Genomic DNA, 27,855 nt, shown 5'->3' with positions numbered 1-27,855 from the left:
AATATAATAATACAATGAAGACATTTACAAGTACATTCTGTATCTCACTGCTAGCAGTAACTATTTTGTTGTACAAGCTGCACACTATTCACTGCTGGCTGGGCTTGACTAGACTGCAGCTGTACAATTTGTGGCTGGCTGGTTGTGTTACTCGTACTGGTCGCTACTGCCTGCCTACACAATCAAACACAACATAATATAATAATAACAATGAAGACATTTACAAGTACATTCTGTATCTCACTGCTAGCAGTAACTATTTGTTGTACAAGCTGCACACTATTCACTGCTGGCTGGGCTTGACTAGACTGCAGCTGTACAATTTGTGGCTGGCTGGTTGTGTTACTCGTACTGGTCGCTACTGCCTAGACAATCAAACACAACATAATATAATAATACAATGAAGACATTTACAAGCACATTCTGTATCTCACCGCTAAGCAGTAACTACTTGTACAAGCTGCACACTATTTCACTGCTGGCTGGGCTTGACTAGTCTGCAGCTGCACAATTTGTGGCTGGCTGGTTGTGTTACTCGTACTGGTCGCTACTGCCTAGACAATCAAACACAACATAATATAATAATGCAATGAAGACATTTACAAGCACATTCTGTATCTCACCGCTAGCAGTAACTACTTGTACAAGCTGCACACTATTCACTGCTGGCTGGGCTTGACTAGACTGCAGCTGTACAATTTGTGGCTGGCTGGTTGTGTTACTCGTACTGGTCGCTACTGCCTAGACAATCAAACACAACATAATATAATAATACAATGAAGACATTTACAAGCACATTCTGTATCTCACCGCTAGCAGTACTACTTGTACAAGCTGCACACTATTCACTGCTGGCTGGGCTTGACTAGACTGCAGCTGTACAATTTGTGGCTGGCTGGTTGTGTTACTCCGTACTGGTCGCTACTGCCTATACAATCAAACACAACATAATATAATAATACAATGAAGACATTTACAAGTACATTTCTGTATCTCACTGCTAGCAGTAACTATTTGTTGTACAAGCTGCACACTATTCACTGCTGGCTGGGCTTGACTAGACTGCAGCTGTACAATTTGTGGCTGGCTGGTTGTGTTACTCGTACTGGTCGCTACTGCCTAGACAATCAAACACAACATAATATAATAATACAATGAAGACATTTACAAGTACATTCTGTATCTCACTGCTAGCAGTAACTATTTGTTGTACAAGCTGCACACTATTCACTGCTGGCTGGGCTTGACTAGACTGCAGCTGTACAATTTGTGGCTGGCTGGTTGTGTTACTCGTACTGGTCGCTACTGCCTAGACAATCAAACACAACATAATATAATAATACAATGAAGACATTTACAAGCACATTCTGTATCTCACCGCTAGCAGTAACTACTTGTACAAGCTGCACACTATTCACTGCTGGCTGGGCTTGACTAGACTGCAGCTGTACAATTTGTGGCTGGCTGGTTTGTGTTACTCGTACTGGACGCCTACTGCCTAGACAATCAAACACAACATAATATAATAATACAATGAAGACATTTACAAGCACATTCTGTATCTCACCCGCTAGCAGTAACTACTTGTACAAGCTGCACACTATTCACTGGTGGCTGGGCTTGACTAGACTGCAGCTGTACAATTTGTGGCTGGCTGGTTGTGTTACTCCGTACTGGTCGCTACTGCCTAGACAATCAAACACAACATAATATAATAATACAATGAAGACATTTACAAGTACATTCTGTATCTCACTGCTAGCAGTAACTATTTGTTGTACAAGCTGCACACTATTCACTGCTGGCTGGGCTTGACTAGACTGCAGCTGTACAATTTGTGGCTGGCTGGTTGTGTTACTCGTACTGGTCGCTACTGCCTAGACAATCAAACACAACATAATAATAATAATACAATGAAGACATTTACAAGTACATTCTGTATCTCACTGCTAGCAGTAACTATTTGTTGTACAAGCTGCACACTATTCACTGCTGGCTGGGCTTGACTAGACTGCAGCTGTACAATTTGTGGCTGGCTGGTTGTGTTACTCGTACTGGTCGCCTACTGCCTAGACAATCAAACACAACATAATATAATAATACAATGAAGACATTTACAAGCACATTCTGTATCTCACCGCTAGCAGTAACTACTTGTACAAGCTGCACACTATTCACTGCTGGCTGGGCTTAACTAGTCTGCAGCTGCACAATTTGTGGCTGGCTGGTTGTGTTACTCGTACTGGTCGCTACTTGCCTAGACAATCAAAACACAACATAATATAATAATACAATGAAGACATTTACACAAGCACATTCTGTATCTCACCGCTAGCAGTAACTACTTGTACAAAGCTGCACACTATTCACTGCTGGCTGGGCTTGACTAGACTGCAGCTGTACAATTTGTGGCTGGCTGGTTGTGTTACTCGTACTGGTCGCTACTGCCTAGACAATCAAACACAAACATAATATAATAATACAATGAAGACATTTACAAGCACATTCTGTATCTCACCGCTAGCAGTAACTACTTGTACAAGCTGCACACTATTCACTGGTGGCTGGGCTTGACTAGACTGCAGCTGTACAATTTGTGGCTGGCTGGTTGTGTTACTCGTACTGGTCGCTACTGCCTAGACAATCAAACACAACATAATATAATAATACAATGAAGACATTTACAAGTACATTCTGTATCTCACTGCTAGCAGTAACTATTTGTTGTACAAGCTGCACACTATTCACTGCTGGCTGGGCTTGACTAGACTGCAGCTGTACAATTTGTGGCTGGCTGGTTGTGTTACTCGTACTGGTCGCTACTGCCTAGACAATCAAACACAACATAATATAATAATACAATGAAGACATTTACAAGTACATTCTGTATCTCACTGCTAGCAGTAACTATTTGTTGTACAAGCTGCACACTATTCACTGCTGGCTGGGCTTGACTAGACTGCAGCTGTACAATTTGTGGCTGGCTGGTTGTGTTACTCGTACTGGTCGCTACTGCCTAGACAATCAAACACAACATAATATAATAATACAATGAAGACATTTACAAGCACATTCTGTATCTCACCGCTAGCAGTAACTACTTGTACAAGCTGCACACTATTCACTGCTGGCTGGGCTTGACTAGTCTGCAGCTGCACAATTTGTGGCTTGGCTGGTTGTGTTACTCGTACTGGTCGCTACTGCCTAGACAATCAAACACAAACATAATATAATAATACAATGAAGACATTTACAAGCACATTCTGTATCTCACCGCTAGCAGTAACTACTTGTACAAGCTGCACACTATTCACTGCTGGCTGGGCTTGACTAGACTGCAGCTGTACAATTTGTTGGCTGGCTGGTTGTGTTACTCGTACTGGTCGCTACTTGCCTAGACAATCAAACACAACATAATATAATAATACAATGAAGACATTTACAAGTACATTTCTGTATCTCACTGCTAGCAGTAACTATTGTTGTTGTACAAGCTGCACACTATTCACTGCTGGCTGGGCTTGACTAGACTGCAGCTGTACAATTTGTGGCTGGCTGGTTGTGTTACTCGTACTGGTCGCTACTGCCTAGACAATCAAACACAACATAATATAATAATACAATGAAGACATTTACAAGTACATTCTGTATCTCACTGCTAGCAGTAACTACTTGTACAAGCTGCACACTATTCACTGCTGGCTGGGCTTGACTAGTCTGCAGCTGCACAATTTGTGGCTGGCTGGTTGTGTTACTCGTACTGGTCGCTACTGCCTAGACAATCAAATACAACATAATATAATAATACAATGATGACATTTACAAGCACATTCTGTATCTCACCGCTAGCAGTAACTACTTGTACAAGCTGCACACTATTCACTGCTGGCTGGGCTTGACTAGACTGCAGCTGTACAATTTGTGGCTGGCTGGTTGTGTTACTCGTACTGGTCGCTACTGCCTAGACAAATCAAACACAACATAATATAATAATACAATGAAGACATTTACAAGTACATTCTGTATCTCACTGCTAGCAGTAGCAGTAACTATTTGTTGTACAAGCTGCACACTATTCACTGCTGGCTGGGCTTGACTAGACTGCAGCTGTACAATTTGTGGCTGGCTGGTTGTGTTACTCGTACTGGTCGCTACTGCCTAGACAATCAAACACAACATAATATAATAATACAATGAAGACATTTACAAGTACATTCTGTATCTCACTGCTAGCAGTAACTATTTGTTGTACAAGCTGCACACTATTCACTGCTGGCTGGGCTTGACTAGACTGCAGCTGTACAATTTGTGGCTGGCTGGTTGTGTTTACTCGTACTGGTCGCTACTGGCCTAGACAATCAAACACAACATAATATAATAATACAATGAAGACATTTACAAGCACATTCTGTATCTCACCGCTAGCAGTAACTACTTTGTACAAGCTGCACACTATTCACTGCTGGCTGGGCTTGACTAAGTCTGCAGCTGCACAATTTGTGGCTGGCTGGTTGTGTTACTCGTACTGGTCGCTACTGCCTAGACAATCAAACACAACATAATATAATAATACAATGAAGACATTTACAAGCACATTCTGTATCTCACCGCTAGCAGTAACTACTTGTACAAGCTGCACACTATTCACTGCTGGCTGGGCTTGACTAGACTGCAGCTGTACAATTTGTGGCTGGCTGGTTGTGTTACTCGTACTGGTCGCTACTGCCTAGACAATCAAACACAACATAATATAATAATACAATGAAGACATTTACAAGTACATTCTGTATCTCACTGCTAGCAGTAACTATTTGTTGTACAAGCTGCACACTATTCACTGCTGGCTGGGCTTGACTAGACTGCAGCTGTACAATTTGTGGCTGGCTGGTTGTGTTACTCGTACTGGTCGCTACTGCCTAGACAATCAAACACAACATAATATAATAATACAATGAAGACATTTACAAGTACATTCTGTATCTCACTGCTAGCAGTAACTACTTGTACAAGCTGCACACTATTCACTGCTGGCTGGGCTTGACTAGACTGCAGCTGTACAATTTGTGGCTGGCTGGTTGTGTTACTCGTACTGGTCGCTACTGCCTAGACAATCAAATACAACATAATATAATAATACAATGAAGACATTTACAAGTACATTCTGTATCTCACTGCTAGCAGTAACTACTTGTACAAGCTGCACACTATTCACTGCTGGCTGGGCTTGACTAGACTGCAGCTGTACAATTTGTGGCTGGCTGGTTGTGTTACTCGTACTGGTCGCTACTGCCTAGACAATCAAACACAACATAATATAATAATACAGGGTGACCGCCGGGAACCGGACGTTTTTGGAATTGCTAGTACACGCTCAGCCAAGATGGGAGAGGGGGGAGAGTGTGGTGAATGACTTCGCTATACAATGCCATTTCAGTAGCCATGGAGCAGTGGACAGTGGAGCATCGCATGTTTGCATACGACGCGTATGTGCAAAATGGCGAATCTGTTACAACGGTACAACGGATTTTTCGCACTCATTTCAACCTTGGACGCCATGGTACGGTTCCTACCCGCAATACTATTTTCAGATGGGTTCAAAATCTGAGAACGACAGGAGTTATTTTAAAGAAAAAATCTCCTGGCCCAAGGAAGACTGTAAGGACGCCGGAAAACGTCGAGAGGGTGAGACTAGCCCTCATTCGGAGCCCAAGTCGTTCAGCAAGAAGACATGCAAGTGAACAAAGGTTAAAGCGTGAATCAGTGCGGAAAATTTTGCAAAGTGATTTAAAATTTCATCCCTATAAAATGTGTGTTGTTCAGAAGCTATAGGAAAGAGATTACGCTCAGCGAGAGGACTTCGCCGTTCACATGCAAGTGTTGCTCGAAGATAATGGCAGCACAATAATCATTATGAGTGATGAGGCACATTTTAATTTAAATGGAGAAGTTAACAAGCAAAATCCTGTCTAGAGGTCTAGACAGAAATGAACACGTTTATTTTCAACAAGATGGTGCCACACCGCATACTGCTCGCTTGTCAATGGCTGTGGTCCGTCGGATGTTTCCAGGAAGGCTCATTTCCCGTTTCGGCGACATCCAGTGGCCCCCAAGGTCACCAGACTTGACGACTTGCGACTTTTTTTGTGGGGGTACCTCAAATCACAAGTCAGCAACAACAAACCTCGCACCTTGGCAGAGCTAAAGGATGCAATCAAGACCAAAGTGGCAGCAATGGATCAAGAGCTTCTCGAACGTGTACATGCGGATTTTCTTAAAAGGTTAGAAACCTGAATTCAAGAAAATGGACACCATCTATTTGACGTTATATTCCATAAGTAACATTGTTCTTAAATGGCATGTAATTACAAACATTTCTATGTAATAAAATAAGTTTTATGTTAAAAAATAAGTGGTTTATGTTTATTTAAAAAACGTCCGGTTCCCGGTGGTCACCCTGTACAATGAAGACATTTACAAGCACATTCTGTTTCTAATCACTAGCAGTAACTACTTGTACAAGCTGCACACTATTCACTGCTGGCTGGGCTTGACTAGACTGCAGCTGTACAATTTGTGGCTGGCTGGTTGTGTTACTCGTACTGGTCGCTACTGCCTAGACAATCAAACACAACATAATATAATAATACAATGAAGACATTTACAAGCACATTCTGTTTCTCATCGCTAGCAGTAACTACTTGTACAAGCTGCACACTATTCACTGCTGGCTGGGCTTGACTAGTCTGCAGCTGCACAATCTGTGACTGACTAGTTGTGTTACTCGTACTGGTTGCTAATGCCTAGACAATCAAACACTACATAACATAATACACATTTGATACTTACAGGTAGATTCTGTATCTTACCGCTGGCAGTAACTACTTGTAGCCAAATCGTCAAACTGTGATATGACGTCAGAAAATTTGAACAATGTGGGATGTGATCTGAGGTAAGGAAAGTACCAATCGGAAATGCCCCTGGCCATCAGTGTGGGTTTCAATTGCCTCTTCAACACCACCCTGCACTTTTGTTAAAAAAAGAAACACATTCCTCAAGATAGTACCTAAATACAAGCTCAGATCACATGAGCACTTTTTAAGTCTGTTCTTTCTTATAGTGTAGTTTTTTTTAAGTCCCGGTGAGAGAAACTCTTCCAAAAAGAATGGTCTCCATATTAATACCAAAGTACCCAAGAAAAGCCTACTCAAAATGGTCATCCAAAACTTTATTCAAATTTCTTGGTTTTTCAGGTTTTTCAAGGTTGAACCTATTTGATGCCCTTGTCTAGTTTAACAGAAAATATCAGCAACTGTAGTGAACCCTTTGGATACCATGGTGGCAAAACGTTACAATAGCATTTCACCATTACCAACTTTAAAAATGCAGGCATGCCATTATTACTGCTAATATAAGCCCACAATGATGGTCAGGGGCCAATTGGTACTTTCCTGACCTCAGATCATGTCCCAGATCATCCAACACAACCTGACATCAGTAAATTTAACGATAAAATAATTTTAAAATAAACAGGAAATAGTGTATAAAGTTGAAGACAACATACGTTAATTTTTATGTCAATTTTACTATTACAAAGTTCCTTCCAAAGATTCTGTTTATAAATACTTGTGAAAGTGAACGTGGATTGCTTATTATCCCTTTTAATCCCAGCCATTTATTTTAAATATCTATCAGAAATACAATCCTACCAGTAGACCCTTATTGTAAGGGATCTACTATAAATTCCAGCACTATTTTGTCCATTTTGCAGAGCTTTGCCAAAAATAATGTTTAAGTTATTTTTCAATCGACTATCATGATTTTTTTATTTTTATTCAGCACAAAAAAAAGAAAAGGGTGAGTTTGAGTGGTAGAGAGGGCTAAATAGCCCTAACTCCGCCAAATAATAAAGGCATAAATATCATTTTCATTTCATTTCAAAATATCTTTGTAACAAATGTAAAAAAAAACCAATTATTTATGCATTAAATTATACATTATAGAACAAATTAGCTTACCAGAAAAAGATTTTTGAAACATTTTTGACTGTTATCATGAGAGATTTTTAGCACACAAAAGAAGATATTTATTTCTTATAATATCATTGTATGTTAAAGTACATATAAACATTTTATCACAACAAATAAAACAACATAGGTTTTTTTGTATTATATGTTTTCCCCAAATGCACTTTTTCTCAGTATTACAAGAAAAGGCTAAACTAAACTAGGGTTCCCACTCAATTTTAACCATCAAATTCACAGCTCTTTCTCGTTTTTATGGTAAAAAGTTTTATAAACATTACGAATTAAAATAGAAAAAGATGGTGTTTCTCAGAGTGACCGATTTCAGTATGTAACGCCAAAATCACCACGAGCGCATGCAGTAGTCCAAGACTCAGCACTTTGGCGTCTGTTGCCCGTTCTCGTGTCTAAACTCAGCTTGAATACAGGTGTTTCATTTCTCAGATGCAGCGAAATGGTGGAAATTAACTATGTTGACGATTTGAGCAGGAATGGATGGATATATCTAAAAAAATTGGAATTGATATTAGGTCTTGACTGCAACACATGTAGGGAGTGGTATGCATCCAACAGTATGGTTTGTTAAATAATGAGCATAAAAGGGGATAAAATTTGCTGCTTGTATCATATCAGAGCTCTTAATATTAATATGACCATTTCACACGAACGAGAATTGCACAAGTCTCAATACGGCAACTTGTGGTGATCGGTTCTGGCACAACTTAGAGCAGTTTCATACAGGCCACAAAACGCTGACGGAACGCATAAAAAAGCTATTAGCTGTGGCAGCGAAATCTCAGGACCCTTTTAGACGGCTAACGCAAGTTTCAGCGTTCTATTGCAATTTCAGTTCCCCTTCCCCACCTCATTTTTATAATGCTTCGTTGTTTCGTGATTTTGGGTGACGCTGAAAAGACTAAAGAGTGGCAAGACATTGTGTGTTTATCCCTTCTTAAGTTCAGGCTTCTATCAAATGAGTTTTACCTAATGCTACTGCACTCATAGCTAAGGGAAGACACCAGATTAAAAAAAGTTATTACTAAGTGTCCGAAAAATCATTCAACAGACATGATTGGAATATTAACTTATTTCTTGATTCTACAACACAGAATTACACTCCAGTTTTATTTTAAGCCGTTAAAAGTTTAAGTCGCACATTTTTAACAGTAAAACAATGTTAATAACATAAGAACTGAAATCAAACACACTTGTAATCAAGCTGAGTGCTGGGCCACTGCACACACTCTTGGTGTGTTTTGGCACTAAACACAGAAATTAGACACTCTGTGTTAAAGCATTGATGCTCACCCATTGTTTGCAACTCCATAAGTTCTACAGGCGAACAGTGGGCGACATAGAGCAAAAAGCTGAATTCAGCTTATTGTGGCCCAAGTGAAACCTGCCTAAGTAGTATAATTCATCATTTCATGGAGCAGTTCACACGTGCAGGTGCAACAATCGCAAGCAACCGCCCACCACTACAGTAGCAGCCAACAGCGGCAAGAAACATTACAATAAATTACATAAAAAAGAGAGACATTATCTGCTTAGCATTTGTGGAGCTGGTAGCATTTTTGATGCAAGTATTTCTTACACTTTGAACATATAAAAGTTGATTTCCTTCACACATAGCATCACCTCACACATCTGACACAAAAGAGAAAAATATCCCTCGAGATTGTACCTAAATTCAAGCTCAGATCACATGAGCGCTCGTAAAGGTTATCTTTACTTTGGTACTAATAGTAACGTATTTATGATAAACCTACTAGTACTGTGTATAACAAGTAGTCGATAGGGACAGAGTGGCCTCCTTCTTTCTACTAATCTGAATAAATCTGTTCTTTCTAATAATATAGTTTTTCAGGTCCCCGTAAGAAAAACTCTTCCAAAAATAATGGCCTCCGGATAATACCAAAGTACTATCTTTTGTTAATTTATTATTTTAATGGAATAAAATAGCTACTGAAAAATAAAGCTACAAACATAATAGATAGGATTCTTAGAAATAGATTTTTTCTTGGTCCAGACAGAAATTGCAAAGCACTTGACAGTAAGGCCACCAATCTCTTAGATAAGACGTTACCTGGTCAGTGGGGTTGGAGACTGTGATAGCTTGTAGCTGAGCAGGGGAGGGCTGAACTACTTGTATAGTCTGGGCAGTGGCAGGGGGGGTAGGAGTAGGGGCTGAGGAGGCCCCCGAGGCTGAGGCTTGCTGCTGTTGTAATGCTGCCTGATGTTGCTGAGCCAGTTGGAAGTAATAATGAACCTGAATGAAAAAATAGGCTTACAGTTACATTTGGTTCAAACAATGGAGCTTATAATTATTATAGATTAGAAAAAATTATTTATACTAGAACAAGCAATCACTTAGGTTTTTTTAGAATAACAGTTATCATCTGTACAGTGTGTTCACACAACCAGAAAGACCGGAATTCTTACTTGAATTTGTTGACATTGAAAAAGCCTTGTACATGCTTGAATTTTATAGGAAATGGATGCAAGATGTTTCCTAAAAGCGTAATTTTTATCTAAAATGCAGTGATGCACTCAATTGAATCATATCTACGCTATGTGTAAAAAACTCGGTTGCTCCACCACGCTTAGAGAACGTGTCTAAAACACTATAGTGTACTCAACTGTGCACCTGATAGACAATGAGAATACCTTTTCATGTAGATTACACTATGTTTTGTAGTATTGGGTATCTCTAATTTCAGAACAATAAAGAGTTTATTTTGAGCCTTTTCGTCACCGGTATTTTTTATCTCTTAAAATTCCAGATCTCATCGAACTGTTCATGATCACTCCTACAGACCACACAGAGGGTCTAATATTTATGAAATTTAGCATGTAAGTATAGCTTGGAAACATCTTGTAACTATTTTAATTTTGTATTTAAAAAAATATCTTATGTCTATGTAGAATGTTAGTTTCACAAAAAAACGTGACTGCATAATAATTCTCATTCAATAGTTATTAAGATTTCATCTAAATTTAGAGTAAAATACAATTTGAACCACAATAAGAACCAATAGCATGGTACAATTTTTGATTTTAGAGAAAAGATCTTGGAATAAACTAAGGCGCATTACTGGTGAGACCAAAAGCCAACTGGGTTTTGAGTGAACATAGAAGTAAGAGTAAGTAGACATTTCAGTTAATTTAGTATAAAATAACCCTACACTATGTGAAACAAACTTTGTTGGAATGAGCAGTATGCAAAGTACCTGATCTGGATTTATAGGAGTTCGGGCTTCACCGGATCCCCTGTGACTTGAAGTTTTGATTTCATCACGTGGAACAATATCTATCAGAAAGTCAAATTGGTCATACTTTGAAATAGCCATTGCAATGTCATTACGTTGCAATGTCCGCCTTTTGTTATCCTCTGTGTGAATCCAAGCACGCAACGTCAACTCGTGGATAAAGAGTTCAGCTGCTTTTGAGAACAACATCGGAGCTTCAGCACTGATCATCTTCACGTCTTCATCAAGCTTCATTATCTTTTTGATTCGTGCCAACGGGAGAGCTTGTGTTTTCAAATCCAGCTGAAATATTTTAAATCATTATTGACTTTATTTTGTTGTAAGCACATGAATTATTACATTGTTCTATATACATTTCTGACTTACCTGGTGTTATGAAAAGGATTTAATACTGTGATAGTCATTTATTCACATTTGATTGCCCTGCGACAAGCAGTTTTAGAGCTTCACACTAGGTTTTTATTTTAGTTTACTATAAATTCAAATGATGATTAATTTATATGAAGTATATACCGGGTATTTATATTGGGGCTTTTAACACTTTGTAGTTTTTTTACATATAACATAAATTATAATTCATACATCAAATCAAACCGTTTTGTTTGTTGTAACCTGAGTGCATGTGGGCACAATGGTTTCTCCGCAATCCGTTAGTAGCAAAAATGGCAACTCGTGAGCAGAAAGCTTTTTGTGTTCTGCAAGTTGTAAGACCGAATCTGTAGTAACTGAGCAACGTGCGTTCCGTATAAAGTTTGGTTGTGATCCTCCAAGTGATAACATCTGTAGATGGTATCATCAGTTTGAAGTTTGGAATGCTGCCTTGGCAAAGGAAAGAGTACGGGACGACCAACAGTTAGTGAAGAGAGTGTTGAGCGAGTGAGACAGACTTTCACGCGTAGCTCACAGAAATCAGTTTGAAATGCTAGTTGTGAATTAACAATTCCAGTGAAGACTGTTTGGAAGTTTTACGAGAATGTTTTTCTTTCTTTATGATTTACAAATTTGTTGATTTTTTTCATTTGGGGAGGGCATGCTTATGAAGTTAAGTTATTATGAAAAAACAGATATGTGAGATAGTGATATTATGTAAAATTTCATGTAGAAAAAAAGAATAATTAATACAAATGCTTGGAACCGTACAAAAGCTTCAAAACACAATGCAATTTAAGAATGTACATCGTGAAAATGGATGCATACATAACAGTTTGATAATAATAGTTTTATTAATATAAACATAGTCATACTATACTAACATGATATACAACAGACAGTCATTTTAATTAATTTAATTAACTGCACTGTATTCTGAAAAAATGACTTTAAACATAGTATACGAAGGGGTGAATTAATAATATGCTCCATTATCAATTTGTTGCATTTACATAACTTTGTATAATATACAGGGTGATTCATAAAAGGTGTGCAATATTTCAGGACTTGATACAGGTCATCAAAACAAGGAAAAAACTCCATTGCACATGGGTCCGGAAACGTACCGTTTAATGTCTGTCTGCCTGTTTGTGTTTTTCTTGTAAACCACCATAAATAAGAAACTACAAGAGATAACGAGTTGAAATTTGGTACTCTTACTTTAGGTATCTTTTTCTAAAATGGAACAAAATAAACTTAATTTTGCTCATTTTTTTAGAAAATGGTGGACAGATAAATTCTTTAAATAATCATAACTTTAAGGGATTTTATTTAAAATAAAACTTTTAAATGAAAAAAATGTGCGCTATTTTCTTATAAAAACGACAATATCTTCTTTGCACCAATATTCATATTATTAACAAAACTGTGAATTTTTTTGTAAACAAAAAAATTTGTTTTACAAGGTTCCGGCCTTTGTATTACAAGGCCGGAACCTTGGAATTAGGCCAGGATAAAATTGGATCGTCAGATCTGGACCACACGCCAAGATCTCAAAATTTAAACAAAAACCTTAATAAAGTCCCTACCAAAATTCAAAATGATGTAACAGATAAACTTCAAGTAGTTCACATAAATGCTCAGAACGCTAGAAATAAGGCCGATGAGCTCGCTATTTTGTGTGATGAAAAGAAACCCAATGTGTTCATTATGTCAGAGCATGGGTTTACATCAGAAACAATAGATCTTCTTAAAATCAAGAGTTATGAGTTGGCAGCTCATTGTGGGACGGTGTGGCAATTTTTTTCAAAACATGTATTAAATTCCAGCCTGAAAAAATAAATGATTGTTCAGAATTAAATTTCGAGTCAGGCTGCAAAATCCAAACAAAGTCACTTGGAAGTCTTAGTCACTGGATTGTATCAATCACCAAGTGTTGGTGTTAATGTTTTATGAAAAACCTGAAACTTTGTTCAATTATTTCTTTTTGAAAAATTTTAAATTTATTTTAATTGGAGGTATAAATACAAATGTTCTGGACCATACTGACACCAAAACCCAACGGCTACGCGATATCCTTAATACTTTAAATCTAAATTGGTCAGTGAACGAGCCGACTAGAGTGACTCCAACGACGAGCACAGCCATCGACTACGTGATTACAAATATTCCAAACACTTCAGTCCACGTATTTAACTCTGCTATCTCTGATCATTTTGCGCAGGTGGTCATTGCTAATGGGTGTAAGCCGGAACTCGTGCCACCAGTTTTTAAATTCAAACGGGATATTAAGTTCATGCGAAAGTTAATCAGTAGTCTTAAAGCTGAAAACTGGTATTTTCTTAACAAACCTGAAACTCCAAACGATCAGTTTAAACCATTTTATGAATGCTTAACCTCTTACTTAGACATATCTTCTCCTTTCAAAAAAGATAAAAATACGACAAGATCTCAAAAAAATACCTGGATCACTCGAGGTATTCTTGTATCACGGGATAAATTAAAATTGTATTACTCTATATTTATTAAAAGTAATGACAACAACTTCAGGACCTGTTATATGTCCTATAAGAGAATATACAGAAAAGTCATCAGAGCCACTAAAGCTTATGACATAAATCGCGTCCTCAAAGAGGTTGAAAACTTTTCTAAAACTGCTTGGAAGATTATTAATAAACATATTACAAAAACCTCCCATCTCTCAAAAAATGTGAAAGTAAAAATTGAAGTTAACAAAAAGTTACTAATGAGCCAAAAGAAGTGGCAAACGAATTTAACAAATTTTACAACCCAACACTGTTGCTAGATTGATGTGTATGAACTATACTGATTAGTCTCTAGATATGTTGAAATAAACATCAGTAACTGTAAATGTTAACAAATATACCTACATATCATGAAAATCGTTGGTGTTTAAAATACCAACACATGGCTTATGGCCAGGTAATATAAGGGTTAACACATATTTGGCATTTAGATTGCATGCATATATTAACAGGCCCACGAGACATTGATTAATATAAATTTGGAAGAAGTAAATTATTGTCTTCATACCGAAAATACCATTGGTGCCACTACATAGAAGGCCGATGTAGAAATTGTATCAGTTGGTTGTTCCTCAGTGGTAATAATAAAGGACAGTAAAAAGCGTTCTGATATTGAGGAACTGGAAGGTATTAGGATTTATTCTCATGCCACAATACAGGTAGACCGGCCGATGTTTTATATTTAGTGACAGTCTGTACTTCTGAAGTGGAAATAATGGCCTTGAAACGTCTGCGTGATTATACTTAACGGAAACAGTGTACCAAAGTTAAAAGTAGCTTTTTTATGAACCAGTTGACAACATTAATTTTTATTTATTCTTTTATATCTTCTCTATTATTAATCTCTGTGAGACATATTAATAACTTGCATTTCTGTTACTATTTATTATATTTCAAAAAACTAAATTCCTTATTATCTGTAATCCACTGCCTATACTGTATATTTCTTTCCTAATCCTAAGGTGCATACATTTAATAACATTGATAAATATACAAGGTATTTTATTATAAGAAGTTTTATGTAAGAGCATGTTTGGTCGACAACGTAATGTCAGTTAACTCTACAGAAACGGTTTTTATTCAACAATATAATGTTGTAAACAGTACAAGGGTTAAAAATAATTTAGGTAACATTTTTAGAAAGATAAAATATACATCAATTTTACTGACATAATGGCAGAAAATTGAATCATACCACCATAATATACCTTACTAATTGATGATATGTATTTTACAGAACTGCCAAATTGAAGTGTTTACTATGACATGCCACCCAGACAGGAAAATTACTGACAAGGAAATTTGATGTCTGTATTTGGTTACCATTGCACTGTGCAATTATTAATTTATAATAAAAAAACTGTATATGCTTGTAATTAATAGACCTGTACAAATAAAAGTTCAATATCTTTTCTTCAGTCATATAACTTTGGATTAAATATAATTCTATTTTAATAATGTATTCACAGGTATTCATTGTCAGCCCTCAAAAATCTGATCAGCAGTCATGTGAATTCACTATTTCAGATCCTCTAATGATCTAGAGAGCTGGTTTCAATGTTAATATCATTATGTAGTTACTATAAACTACTAACCCTCACTTGTCCAATTTTTTTTATTTCCTCTGTGACTCTAGGCCAGAAGGAGAGCAAAGCCTGGTGAGCCTCTGACACATTTTGAGTGACAGCCGCAGTGGTAGCTGTAGCTCCAGAAGATCCTTCACCATCCAACTCACTGTCCCTAGGATAAAACGTTGAAGAGATATATAAGTAAAGATTACTGAATGAATGAGACAAGTTATTTTATTAAATAGGTGTTTTTAAATATAAAATAAGTTTACTAGAAAAAATCCAGTTTCTCATCATACACAGTTTTAAGATATATGTGGATTTTTATTTAGATAGAAATTATGCATAAGAAGTTTTTGATGTTTTGTTAGGCAGCTTTTGCTGCTTAAATACAAAAAGAACTGTTCACATAAAATAATAATAACCCTGAGGTAGACATATATATATATATATATATATATATATATATATATATATATATATATATATATATATATCCTAATATTAGCAGATCACGCAGACTGATTTAGTGCAAAATATTTTTGAAAAGTTTGATATTCCTTTCTTTTGGTTAGAGGGGATCCATTTAGCCGTGTCTACACTATGCAAATTGTTTAAGAAATGTCTGTTTGTTGAGCATGTTTAATAAAACTTTTGTTCCATAAGCCCTGATCTTTTCTTCTTTTATATATTTTTTTAACATTTGTTGTGAAACAATGGCCTCTTTTTAACATTTACACCATGTCTCTTCACTTCTAGTCACCATGATGACCTCAAGCACGGAGGATGTGATGGCCAGACATGTGTGGTTATATGCTGTGTGAAGAATGTAAGAGCTAAAATACGGTTTTGGGTGTGTCCTTTGTTGAGAGCTAGGGAGAAATGTAGTGGTAGTGATTTAATACCAGATTTGCAAAGAGATAACAACAAACTTGTTGGCAGAGGAACTGAGAACAACTAATAACAGGTTCTCAGTTGAATGACAAATACAGACTTCGAGCACTTGATTGTATGTATTGGAGGAGAAATAGAAATGGAAATGACATCATTTAGGGATGTAATTCCTGTGAAAGAGCCTACTAGCCACAACCCTATGTGTTTTGGCCACTGGTGACACTGACAGAAGTTTGTCCTCTATGTTAAAAATGTACAATATGTTTACTGATGCTCTAGTGAACGAGTTTAAAGAACTCATAGAGGTTAGTACCATTATTTGTATTAAATAAAAACATAAGAAAATGCATTTTGGCACCATACTACTTGAAGTACCAATAATATTAAACATCTTTAATAAAATAAATAAATAATATTAAATTGGATCAGAGTATTACAAAACACTTCACGATTCCAGTGTTATATACAGAAGTAAAATAAAAATTTCTATGAAGGTAAGGCTCTTTAATCATTTTAGTTTTTATATTGTGTAAATTTGTTTGTCTGTTTTTATATGAGTAATCACATACCGACTTTGTTGCTGGTGACTAGTACATTTTCTCTTTGTGTGAGGTTAGAGGGAAAGACTACTTCATCATCCCAGTCAACTATTCATCCAAGAGGCGTTCCATTTTTTTCTGTTTTTAAAATCATCGTCCAATCTAAAAGAAGTTTCTTTTTGTTGTACCCTTGATTAATATAAAAATATCTGCTGTAAAAAATACTGCAGGATCAGTTAAACTCAGCACCCTTTAAATCGTATATTTTATTTTATGGCAGCCTGAGACACACTGGATCTGTGGATTTAAACAAGTTGCTCGACATAACCAGATCTTAATGAATAAAAGTTCCTAAAACATAGATTCTCTTTGATACTTACTGACTCAGATTGGGAAGCTACTTGTTGAAAAACATGATTTTGTTTTGATGTACAACTTTGTATATTGTGTTTTAAAATCTGTTGTGCAACTAGGCTGTCAAAGAAAAGTTTACTAACAAGTTGCATAGTGTAAACACGGCTTAATTTGTTAACTTGTGGTTCCATAGCAACAAAAACCTTCCAATATTCAAGACCACTTCAAGGTCATTTTTTTCCTCCGCCCAAGTGACTGCAGTGGCGAAGGCACAGATAGCCATATCCTTGATTACTGTGTGTGATTACTGTCTCCTCCCTCCTCACCACCCAATTGATAACTGTTGGCGTCTGTGATGATATTATCTTCTGTCATGATATGACTTTGCCCGTCGTCTGCTCCTTCTAGCCAGGCATTTACAAGGCTTTTGTCTTTGTTAGATCATCAGATTAGTCCACTAGCTGTTCGATCATTGCTTCTCTCAACTCATTTAATTCGACATCTGTGCCATTTTATGATTGTAAATCACTTTCAGCCTTCTTTTTATAAGTCTGTAATAAATGTAGAGAAGGCCACAACTTTACCCATGAACAAACAATTGTTTTTGTAGGAAGTTTTCCCACACGTTTGCCAAGTTAAAAATAACATCTTTCAGATTGGTTTCTCTCAAAGCTGTAATGACAATCTTCTCCTTTTGTTCGATAAAGTTTTTGTTTTAGTTTGAATGACATTTTGCTCCATAGGTTGGAGTAACAGAGTTACATTTGGGGACAAAAATACAGTGCAAATTTTACCATCTTTAGATTTTAGTTCTTCTTCATCAGGATGTCCTAGTCAATTGTCAAGCAACAAAAGGGGCATTTGAGGCAATTTCTGTGTCTTCAAAAACTGTTTTACCAATGGAACAAATGTTTAATGAAACCATTCAAAAAACTTTGTCATCCATCCCTTAGTTTGATTAGTGTAGGAAACTGGAAAATTCACATTCTTGAAAGCCCTAGGATTTTCGACTTTTCAATGACAAGCATTTCCAGTTTATGAGTGCCACTAGCATTAGAACAAGGCATAAAAATTATTCTATCTTTTGCCAATATGCAACCCGGGGCACTAGCTTCTGCCTTATGAGCAAAGGTTTTTTTTTTTCGGTTAAAAACACCAGACCAAACCAATCCCGTCTGTATTGTATACCTAATTTGAACCCAAACTCATTTCTTCAACGGATTTTTAACATTTTTTAACTAAAGGCTCAACAGCCTCTACATTTCTTAAGAGCTTTTCTCCAGTTAAAGTTAGCTATCGGATACCCAAGTGTCTGTTGAAATTACCCAACCACCCAATACTAGCATGGAAATCGTCCTTTTTCGTAATTTTTATGTTAAACGTTTTTGCCTTTTCCATGAGAATGTCACCTGAAATAGGTGTGTGCCAAATATAGTCTTGCATGAACCACCTATAAATTGTATATTATACTTGCGAAAACCCACCTACTTTCTGGAATAAGGTTCATTACCTGTCTTGAAGAATGATTCAATTTGCTCCTTTTCCTTCTTTATGTCATTAATTTTTGTATGGCCAACACTGTATTCCTTAGACAAATGAGCCAAATGCTCACCCTTTTTCAAACATTTTAAAATGGCATACTTTTAATCTAATATCAGTGTGACATGCTTACGTTTTTGACATCGCACTGCATTTGACTGTACTCACTACTCGTCTTCACTAAGCTCACCCGTGACAGACTCACTGTGTACTACCATTAACAGACGACAAGGCACCACTGTTGCTATGCAGACTTCAATGTGCGCATCAAACAAGCTGAGACTTGAAAACTACAGATGACTCATCGGCACCATCACAGTGCCAGATTACTGGACGTGCCAGAGTACTGAACGGCCGGATTATACATACTGTACTGTAGTATAGTTTCGTGAAGAAAAATGTTTTATGTTGAAGTTTTGTTTTGTTGCACATAACCTTGTCCAACAAGGAATGTGAGGGATTATGTAAGTGTTTGTTTCATCACTAGTATGAATCTGTCTTATTGTTGATTACAAAAACTTTTAGATGGAACTATGAAAGTATGGGTCTATGAGAATATTGACTGAACTTCATCAGATAGTTTCACGCAAACTTTAGATATCATTTTGTCTCAGTTCGTCTTTTTAGCTACACAGTACTAAAGCTTTAATCTAGAAAAAGTAATAATTGAACGATTAACTAAAAACTAGGTAATATGTGTTTATTAAATACAATAAACAAAGCAGTGTAAACTTTTAACTATTTTGAAGGATAAACTTGAGACACAAATAACGCATATTCAACATCATTGTACCTACTTGTGGTTATTACTCAAATACCACACAAAAGATCATACTTGGTGTGATACATTATTTTAAACAATATTGTTATTTAATACATTAGAAAAAGCTGGCAATAAGTAATCGTAAGTAACAACAATCAAAATTAATTGATAATTTGGTTCACTGATTAGATTGTTGTGGTGGCCGCTTATTATACTGTAAAATATGTGTCTTATATTACTTGATCTTGTTTTACCCATTATTAACACTTACCACTAACACAATTTGGCTTCTGTATGTATAATAAGCAGGATCACCACGACAACTAAATCAGTAAACCAAATTATCAATTAGATATACCTAAACTTTCTAATATAAAACTATTCTTGTTATAGTTATTTACAATTATAGGTATATTACAATTAAAATAAATTCAAACCATGTAAAATCATTTGTGTCTTATTTGAGTAATAGCCGTAACTGCAATACCAATAAACTTGCATTATGTGTAACTGTCAGACATGCTTATACTTCAAAGTAGTAAGAAGTAAGTTTTACACCACTTTGATTGTTACATTTAATAAATACACATGAATAGTTTTTAACTCATCATTAAATTATTACTTTTTACAAATAAAAACATAGCTGAACTATACCATAATACCTACAATGTAATTCGGTTTGTCATTTTGATTTGTTATTTGAAGCTTAGCCTCAAATTACTGGCCTGTAGCTATTTTATCGGTCATGGATAAAATATTCGAGAAATGTGTTGCACACTATTTAAATAAATACTTGGAAGAAAATAAAATAATTTGTGAAAACCAGCATGGTTTCAGAAAAAATAAAGGGACAGAAACTTTGTTGCTTGATTTTACAAATTTTATAAATCTATATATATATAATATATATATAAATGCGAATGTTTGTTTGTATGTTCCGTTATAACTCTAGAACCAATGCACGAAACATCGTGAAATTTTGTACAGTGATTCTACACGTTCCTGGAAGTAACATAGGCATACTTTTAGAGAGGTATTTGGTCCAATTTTAATAGTTTATTTCATTAATTTTTTAATTATAAATTGTTGTTGATGTTGGTGTTTTATATTGGATCCGACAGACTGCGCTACGACACGTAATACAAAGCGAACTGATACTTAACAGCTGATAATACTTTCAGCTGAAGTTCATCAAAGAGGCAGAAACATTTGTTTACATTTAAAATTTAAAACATTTTTATTGTAAAGTGCTTGATCAGTAGTGTTTTTAAATTCAGATTACATCAATGATCAATAAACTATTTAATTCAAAGAAAATACTATTAAACGCTATTATGAAAACAACCTCATTATACAAATCCGTGAATGTTTGCACATAAGGTAATCGAATTTGGTTACATCGAAGGTAAATGAAAAGAGCCGAAAGAAGACACTTTATGATCGAAACTTGGTTTCTTTGATACATTTTCTTGAAGGCACACTCCTAAAATAATACTGGAAATATCTTAGACAGAAAATTAATTTTAACCGACCGAATGTGATTCTTTATAACCTAATTAGTTTACCGAGATTCATCCGCATACAGTAACTGTTCTGAATAACTTATCAACACCTAGCAAAAACCACGAAAGATAGAGGCAGGAATATGATACATACCTTCATAATGCGCCCAAGAGGCTCACAAAGGAACGACTGTCAATTATCTCAGCAATGTTTAGAATGTGATAGAAAAAGAATAAGTGAATATAGGGTTCTGCTTTCAACGGGAAATTGCGTGCGAAGCAGCGGGAAACTGCTAGTTATCATTTAAATTCAAGAAAGCAGGTTTTAGCCATTTTTGTTGATTACTCAAAAGCATTTGATACACTTGACCATGCCATACTTCTGGATGAATTAAAAATATTGAAATTGAATCCTATATCTTAAAGTGGTTCACAAGTTACCTGGAAAATAGACCATTTTCTGTTAAAATTTCCAATTAATATAGTTCATACAGAGTATAACAGAGTAACCAAGGAGTCCCACAAGGTAGTATTTTGGCCTCAATTCTATTTAATATATATGTTACCAGTCTTTCAAAACAAAATTTCCATGGACATTAGTTTATGTACGCGGATGACACAGCACTCGTGGTGGCTTACAAGGACTTCTATCTGGCAGAATCCCTCATCTCTCCTGATTATAATGTAATGCTTAGATGGGCACACAACAGAAAACTAATAATAAATTCTAAAAAATCCCTCGTAATAAACTTTCATTCCTCTCATAATATTCCTGATCGACCTCCAATAGTTAAAAACCATGACTGTGTTTGTTTATATATAACCATAATGAAAACAGTTGTTTGTGTCAAAGTTTAAAAGTGGCCATGGAAATAAATTATTTGGGCATCACTATAGACCACAAATTTAAATGGGAATTACATATAAACAAATTGGTAAAAAGATTAAAAGCTGTATCTGCGAAACTCTATTACTTGAAATACCCTTCCCGGTTCAGCAATCAAGCTAATTTATAAGTCAATGTTTTAATCCTTGATGCGGAATGAGGTCGAGGTATGGGGTACAGCCAAGGTCATTAAGGCGATCATAAACCTTGTGGATAGCTTGCAAAGAAGAACACTGTATCAAATGGTGGGCGTGCCATAAATGCAGCGCAATTTCCAAATTCCTGATAGCCTTTTACTATACAGATACAATACCTTAAATTCTAAACAACTTTTAAAATTAAAAATCATTCAAAAATACTACTTATCTGATTCGTTTAAAACAGAAAACACAAAAACATGCTATACATTTAGAAAATTAGATAAATATAAACCGCCAAGATTTTGTAATACATACGGGGAAAATCCGCTGAGTTACATTATTCCAAAAATATTTAATCAAATCCCTATAGAAATGGTAAAATTAAAAAATTTTTACATTGCTAAGTCTTACATACTTGATTGGCTGCTTAAAATGAAAAGTGATGAATAGACTAGTGAACGTTTTTAGGCTTAGGAAAATAGATTATATTGTATAACTTTTCATATAATTGTACCTTTGAATAGCGTTCTATCTTATACATTGATGTTGGATTTATATTTGTACAGAATAAAGTGTGTGTGTGTGTGTGTGTGTGTTGCAGGTAAATTTGTTGACATATTGTAATACATTTCAATGGAATTAGTTGTAGATGGTCGTGAATATAGCATATGTTGATCATGTATATTATAAAATGATTTAATTTAATTCAAGCAATATTTTTCTGCTTTTTGCTTTATCTGTAGTCTGGTTGTGCATTCCATTGGTAATGGCTGAAAGCACCAACACCAAAAACGCGTTCAACATCTTTCTTTTTGTTATTTAGAACACATTTATATTAAGATGTTGTGTATAGTAAAGATGGGAACTCAATGATAAATTATCTGTAATTTGTTGGGACCCAAGATTGTAAATGTTTATTGCAAAATAAATTTCTTGATATTATTCAGTAGATTAGATAATCAGAAATATGGATGATCCGATTGTCGTGGTGGCCGCTTATTATACTGCATCCCAAAATTTTAAACCAAAACACATTAATGTACAATAACTTTGACCAAACTAGACAGAAACATGTTTGTTTGCAAACTAATGTTTAAGTTGCTAGCACAATGCAAACAAATTAATACCTGAAAGACAAGCATATTGGTAACCAATTAGGAGGCCTGCGAAGCTAAAAATAACTCAAATACCACTAAACACAAAATTAGAACACAAATTAGGCTTTTATTTGATAAGTTATATAGCTTCATGTCGATACAGAATGACCATAAAATGAACAATTGCACTTAAAAAGTGATAGGATTAACTGAAAAATAATGTATCGACACTCCTAAGGCTAAAAACAATCAAAGTAAGATTTAAGTTTCATGTTCTACAATTGTTCATACCAAAGTACAAGGCAATTAGCTCCCTTGTAACCTTCCAAGAGTAAATTTGATGTGAGATTATACAGTAATTATGATATACTGACTAACTTATTTAAATTAATATATACTGAGAGACAATTATTAAAAGACAGCTTTTTTTTAAATTTCCCATTGAAGTTAAATTATTAGAAAGACTTCTTGGTGTTCTTTCTCTCTCTCTCTCTTTTTCACTGTTACATGTATAGGCAATTTGCCTATTAGCCTAAAACAATAACCCTAATCATTTCAACTCTTAAACTGGCAATTGGCATTATGTCAATTTGAATCAATTTTGTAGTGGCAATCAACATTATTTTTTTGTCGATCTGACATGCAAACGTTTTGACAGCTCATATAGTAGGCTACATAAGTCAACACGCCCACTATTATTTATATACTATTTAAAACAGAAAGAATTCCTGATTTCAATGATGAAATTTGTTTTTCTGTTTTGGTTGTAATGATGTTCCTCATGATATCATGAAACTTGTGATGTGTTCAAAACAATTGTCAACATCCTAGCTATCTGGAATCAAACGAGTTGATATTTTGGTACTTTTATTCTATCATAAAAAAGTATTTATTTTTTTAATTAAAATAGTGTTAATTACTTATAGTAAAGCTTATTACAGATTTTTTTAAATATATATGTAGAGTTTTTTATGGTAATTACGTAGTTTTATATGTGATATGTTATAATAATTATAAAGCCTATTTCAATCTAGGCTATTGTGCAGTGAAGTGAACGTGTTTGGAAGCTATAATATTAGTGAAATATAGTAGGTATGGTTTATTATGTTGATTTTTACCTTGTTTTAGCTTTATTTCAGGCTCTAATTTCAATAATGTCCCAAAATGATGCTCATAAGTCATCTGACATTTGAGAACTTGTGACTCAATCAAGCTAGACTTTGACAGTAAAATCTAGGTTTTCTATTATGCTTTGTGGAACCACTAACTTTAAAGCCAATATTTCAGCAAAAATTCTTAATTAGTATTTATTTAATTTAAAATGCATAATAAATCAGTTGCTCTCAACACCAATTTCATAAATAAAAACTTGGTTATTAATTTATTTAATATTTTGCAGTGCATATATTTCAGCTGCAGTATAATAAGCATCCATCACTCGAGTGATCGATAATATTGAATCATCAATATTCATGAGTAAAGAATCGGGTAGGGTACGATAAGCAGACCCGGTTTTTTATATCGAAATTGGCAAACGATATTACGCAATCATAACCATTGATACTAATTAATTATTTTGCACAATTAACTTAAATAATCTATATCAACAGCTGTAAACACTTTCAAATAATACACGCAAGGTAATATTTCTATTTTACATAAGTAATATTTGATTATTAAGAATGGCAGTCAATTTTAGAAAACTACACAACATTGCTTTTAAAGATGATAAGACATGTTTTTCGTGGCTTCAACACGTAGGACTCGTACCGAAAAACCCATTATGTGAAATTTGTGGGAAAGAAACAAATGTAACTGTGAGAGGAGCAAATATGGTCGTCTTCAGTTTTCCTAATTTTGGTTATAATAATTTGTTTGATCACTGTAAATATTAAATTCACATTTTAATTTAAAACATATGTTTGTTGTTGTGGACTACAGATACTTTTATACTACCGATTGATAGTCTAGGATTTGAGATATGAATATAAGGTATCGATGATTACATTCTTCGATATAAAAAACCGGGTCCACTTATTATAATGTAGCCTAGATTTGTTGTAAATATGTACTTTTACCAAAATTTTGAAATACAAGTACAAAACACTCAAAAATGGTCTACCAACTGCAAGGGTAATGAAAAATTCCAAAAATCCATTTAACAATTTTTTTAAATCGGAATTTTAGTTTTAACCTTGACATATAGCCTTCTTCCACGTCTAACTTAATGTATTCAGGTTTGCATTGATGTGATTAAATACACATACCTAACCTATAGGCCAAGAATAGGAATGATATAAAAGCTTCACAGAAATGCATGCATGTTTCAAAAACAACGTATCAAATCTATTTCTTCATAACATAAAACTTTGACTACTTTAATAAATTAGAAAATGGGTCATAAATTTAGTAATGCTTACTGCTGGCTGTTGACGAAGAAGAGAGACATAAGGATTCTTACTGACGAAATGAATTACCAAAAACTGACGTATACCGCAAGAAAACTACCAATTAATTAGTTTTTATCTTTGGCGGTTCTTGTATTTTAAATTGTTACAAAATAAATCTAGTTGTAACCAATCATAATCTACCTATTTTGACCAACAACTTTCAATCTCCAATCAGGAACCTAAAACCAAAAATTGAAGCCGAACTTGCCGTAATCGGTGAGGCCACTACCACAAAACTGAATTGCCCTGCAAATTTAAAAATTACTCATGAAAAGTTCCTGAACAATCTAAACTGTATAAGTGGCTAAAATCTGGAATATAAAACAGAATACTTTATATTAGACACATGTTAATTTTAAAGTGTATGTTTTAGACAATTACCTACATGAGTAATCTAGTGTGTTTGGTGGTTGTGGACAGAACCTCATCCCCACTGTATACGATTTTAGTCACCTTAATGTGTGCGATACGTAATTTCCACGCTCCATGACTACATTGTGACACGACTATGGTATGGACTGACAACCGCCTATGGTACCGTAGCGTATTGTTGTGGTTTAAAGCGTTAACTGAGATAGCATTGTATGTGTATGGTTGTGTGAAGGAGGATATTGTCCTGGATACACACCGACATTAAGAGAAATGTTCTGAGAGCATACGCTAGAACCTCGGTACGTTTCAACCGCAGATTCGTATTCTGGAGGTGCCTGCGAATCCATGAATACAAATTTCACACATGCTAAGAAGATATCATTAGTTCCTATGGTTAGTCAGACGCCTTGCTTCGCTTTGTCAGCCACGTCACACTGCAACGTTTGGTGATTCATACACACCCTCAAATGTCATCAAGCTCAAGAAGGAGGACAAACAACAGACGTGGGCGATCGGCCAAGTATTTGATATAGATCAACCAATTGATTGAAGGTCGTCTACCAATTGGTGGATGGTAAGTCCCGGGCTGATCCAGAATGACAATAACAGGAAGGCATCATAATGCATCAGTAATGGCCGATGGAACGTAGAATTGCAACGTCCAATATGTCAGCTAGGTAATTTTACCGACATTTTGTATCGTGTGGGTAACGGGTTGCATGCTCAGGGGTGAATATCATCACGCGAGGACGATTCTCTATGAAGTGGAAGCATCGACCTTCCGTATCATTGGCTGCACAACCCCAAGCTCTATTTTTACAATTTAGGTCTCATGTGATAATAAATGGGTAAATAAAATTACGGAACAGGTTATCGAACTCAGCGGAGTCAAAGCGACAGTGGGGGACTTTTACATAGAAGAGATTTCGATTTCTAGTCTACCGAAGCTGGCAGCGATTGAAGTAATTCCCATTTTCCAGCCTAGGCGATGAATGTAACCTTGCGGTACTCGCTGGTGTAAAAGAATGGTAGTCTCGCCAGTAGCTATATTATTCCGGTCGTGTTGGGGGTGAACGATCTGTGCGGTATACTATACGTAGTTGGAAGCAGTGGAAGTTTGTCAAAGGTTCAAGAGGTTATCATACAGTAAAGTGATGTCTATATCACATTAACAGATAAATTGCAGCGGTTCGTGCTGTCTCCTGGATACGACGTTGCAGTTCTATATGACCAGGCGTGGATGCGGCATGATAACAGTGGCCAGTGATTACAGCATGTGGGTTACCATAAAGAGTTGCTCCACAATACCTATGGAGCTATAATATAAGATGGCGACTTGTTAGTTACTTGCATTTTGTGCTCCGAAAAGTATCATGGATTGTGTAATATCTGTCATTAGCATGTGGACATAACCTGGGTCAATAGATTCGGCTTGTTTCTAGTGAGTGACTGTTGTTATAAACTTCAATTAAATTTATTAGTTTTGTTCGAATTTCTTTTAAAAACTTGAAGCATATCTCTCTTAGTGCATGTTTTTACAAATCAT

The 27,855-nt window shown here is 35.5% G+C and overlaps 1 protein-coding gene across 2 annotated transcripts in view; it reads right to left on the bottom strand.

Moving 5' to 3' along the window:
• LOC124361962 (nuclear transcription factor Y subunit gamma) overlaps positions 1 to 26,141 on the bottom strand; it is a 33,287-nt gene extending 7,146 nt beyond the window's left edge. The window contains exons 1-5 of one of the 2 annotated variants that reach the window (XM_046816077.1): positions 25,908 to 26,141; positions 15,801 to 15,945; positions 11,252 to 11,572; positions 10,103 to 10,290; positions 115 to 174 (exon numbers count right to left, since the gene is read on the bottom strand). In XM_046816077.1, coding sequence (XP_046672033.1) covers positions 115 to 174; positions 10,103 to 10,290; positions 11,252 to 11,572; positions 15,801 to 15,945; positions 25,908 to 25,936 — 743 coding nt within the window. In that variant the 5' untranslated portion in view covers positions 25,937 to 26,141. Of the gene's footprint in view, positions 1 to 114; positions 175 to 4,635; positions 4,917 to 10,102; positions 10,291 to 11,251; positions 11,573 to 15,800; positions 15,946 to 25,907 lie in introns of those variants that run through there. The other variant, XM_046816068.1, reaches the window with a different exon arrangement.
• Positions 26,142 to 27,855: the final 1,714 nt, after the last annotated feature.

The sequence above is a fragment of the Homalodisca vitripennis genome, chromosome 1 (genome assembly GCF_021130785.1).
Source record: "Homalodisca vitripennis isolate AUS2020 chromosome 1, UT_GWSS_2.1, whole genome shotgun sequence".
Lineage (NCBI taxonomy): Eukaryota > Metazoa > Arthropoda > Insecta > Hemiptera > Cicadellidae > Homalodisca > Homalodisca vitripennis.
This window is presented reverse-complemented; position numbering and strand designations above follow the sequence as displayed.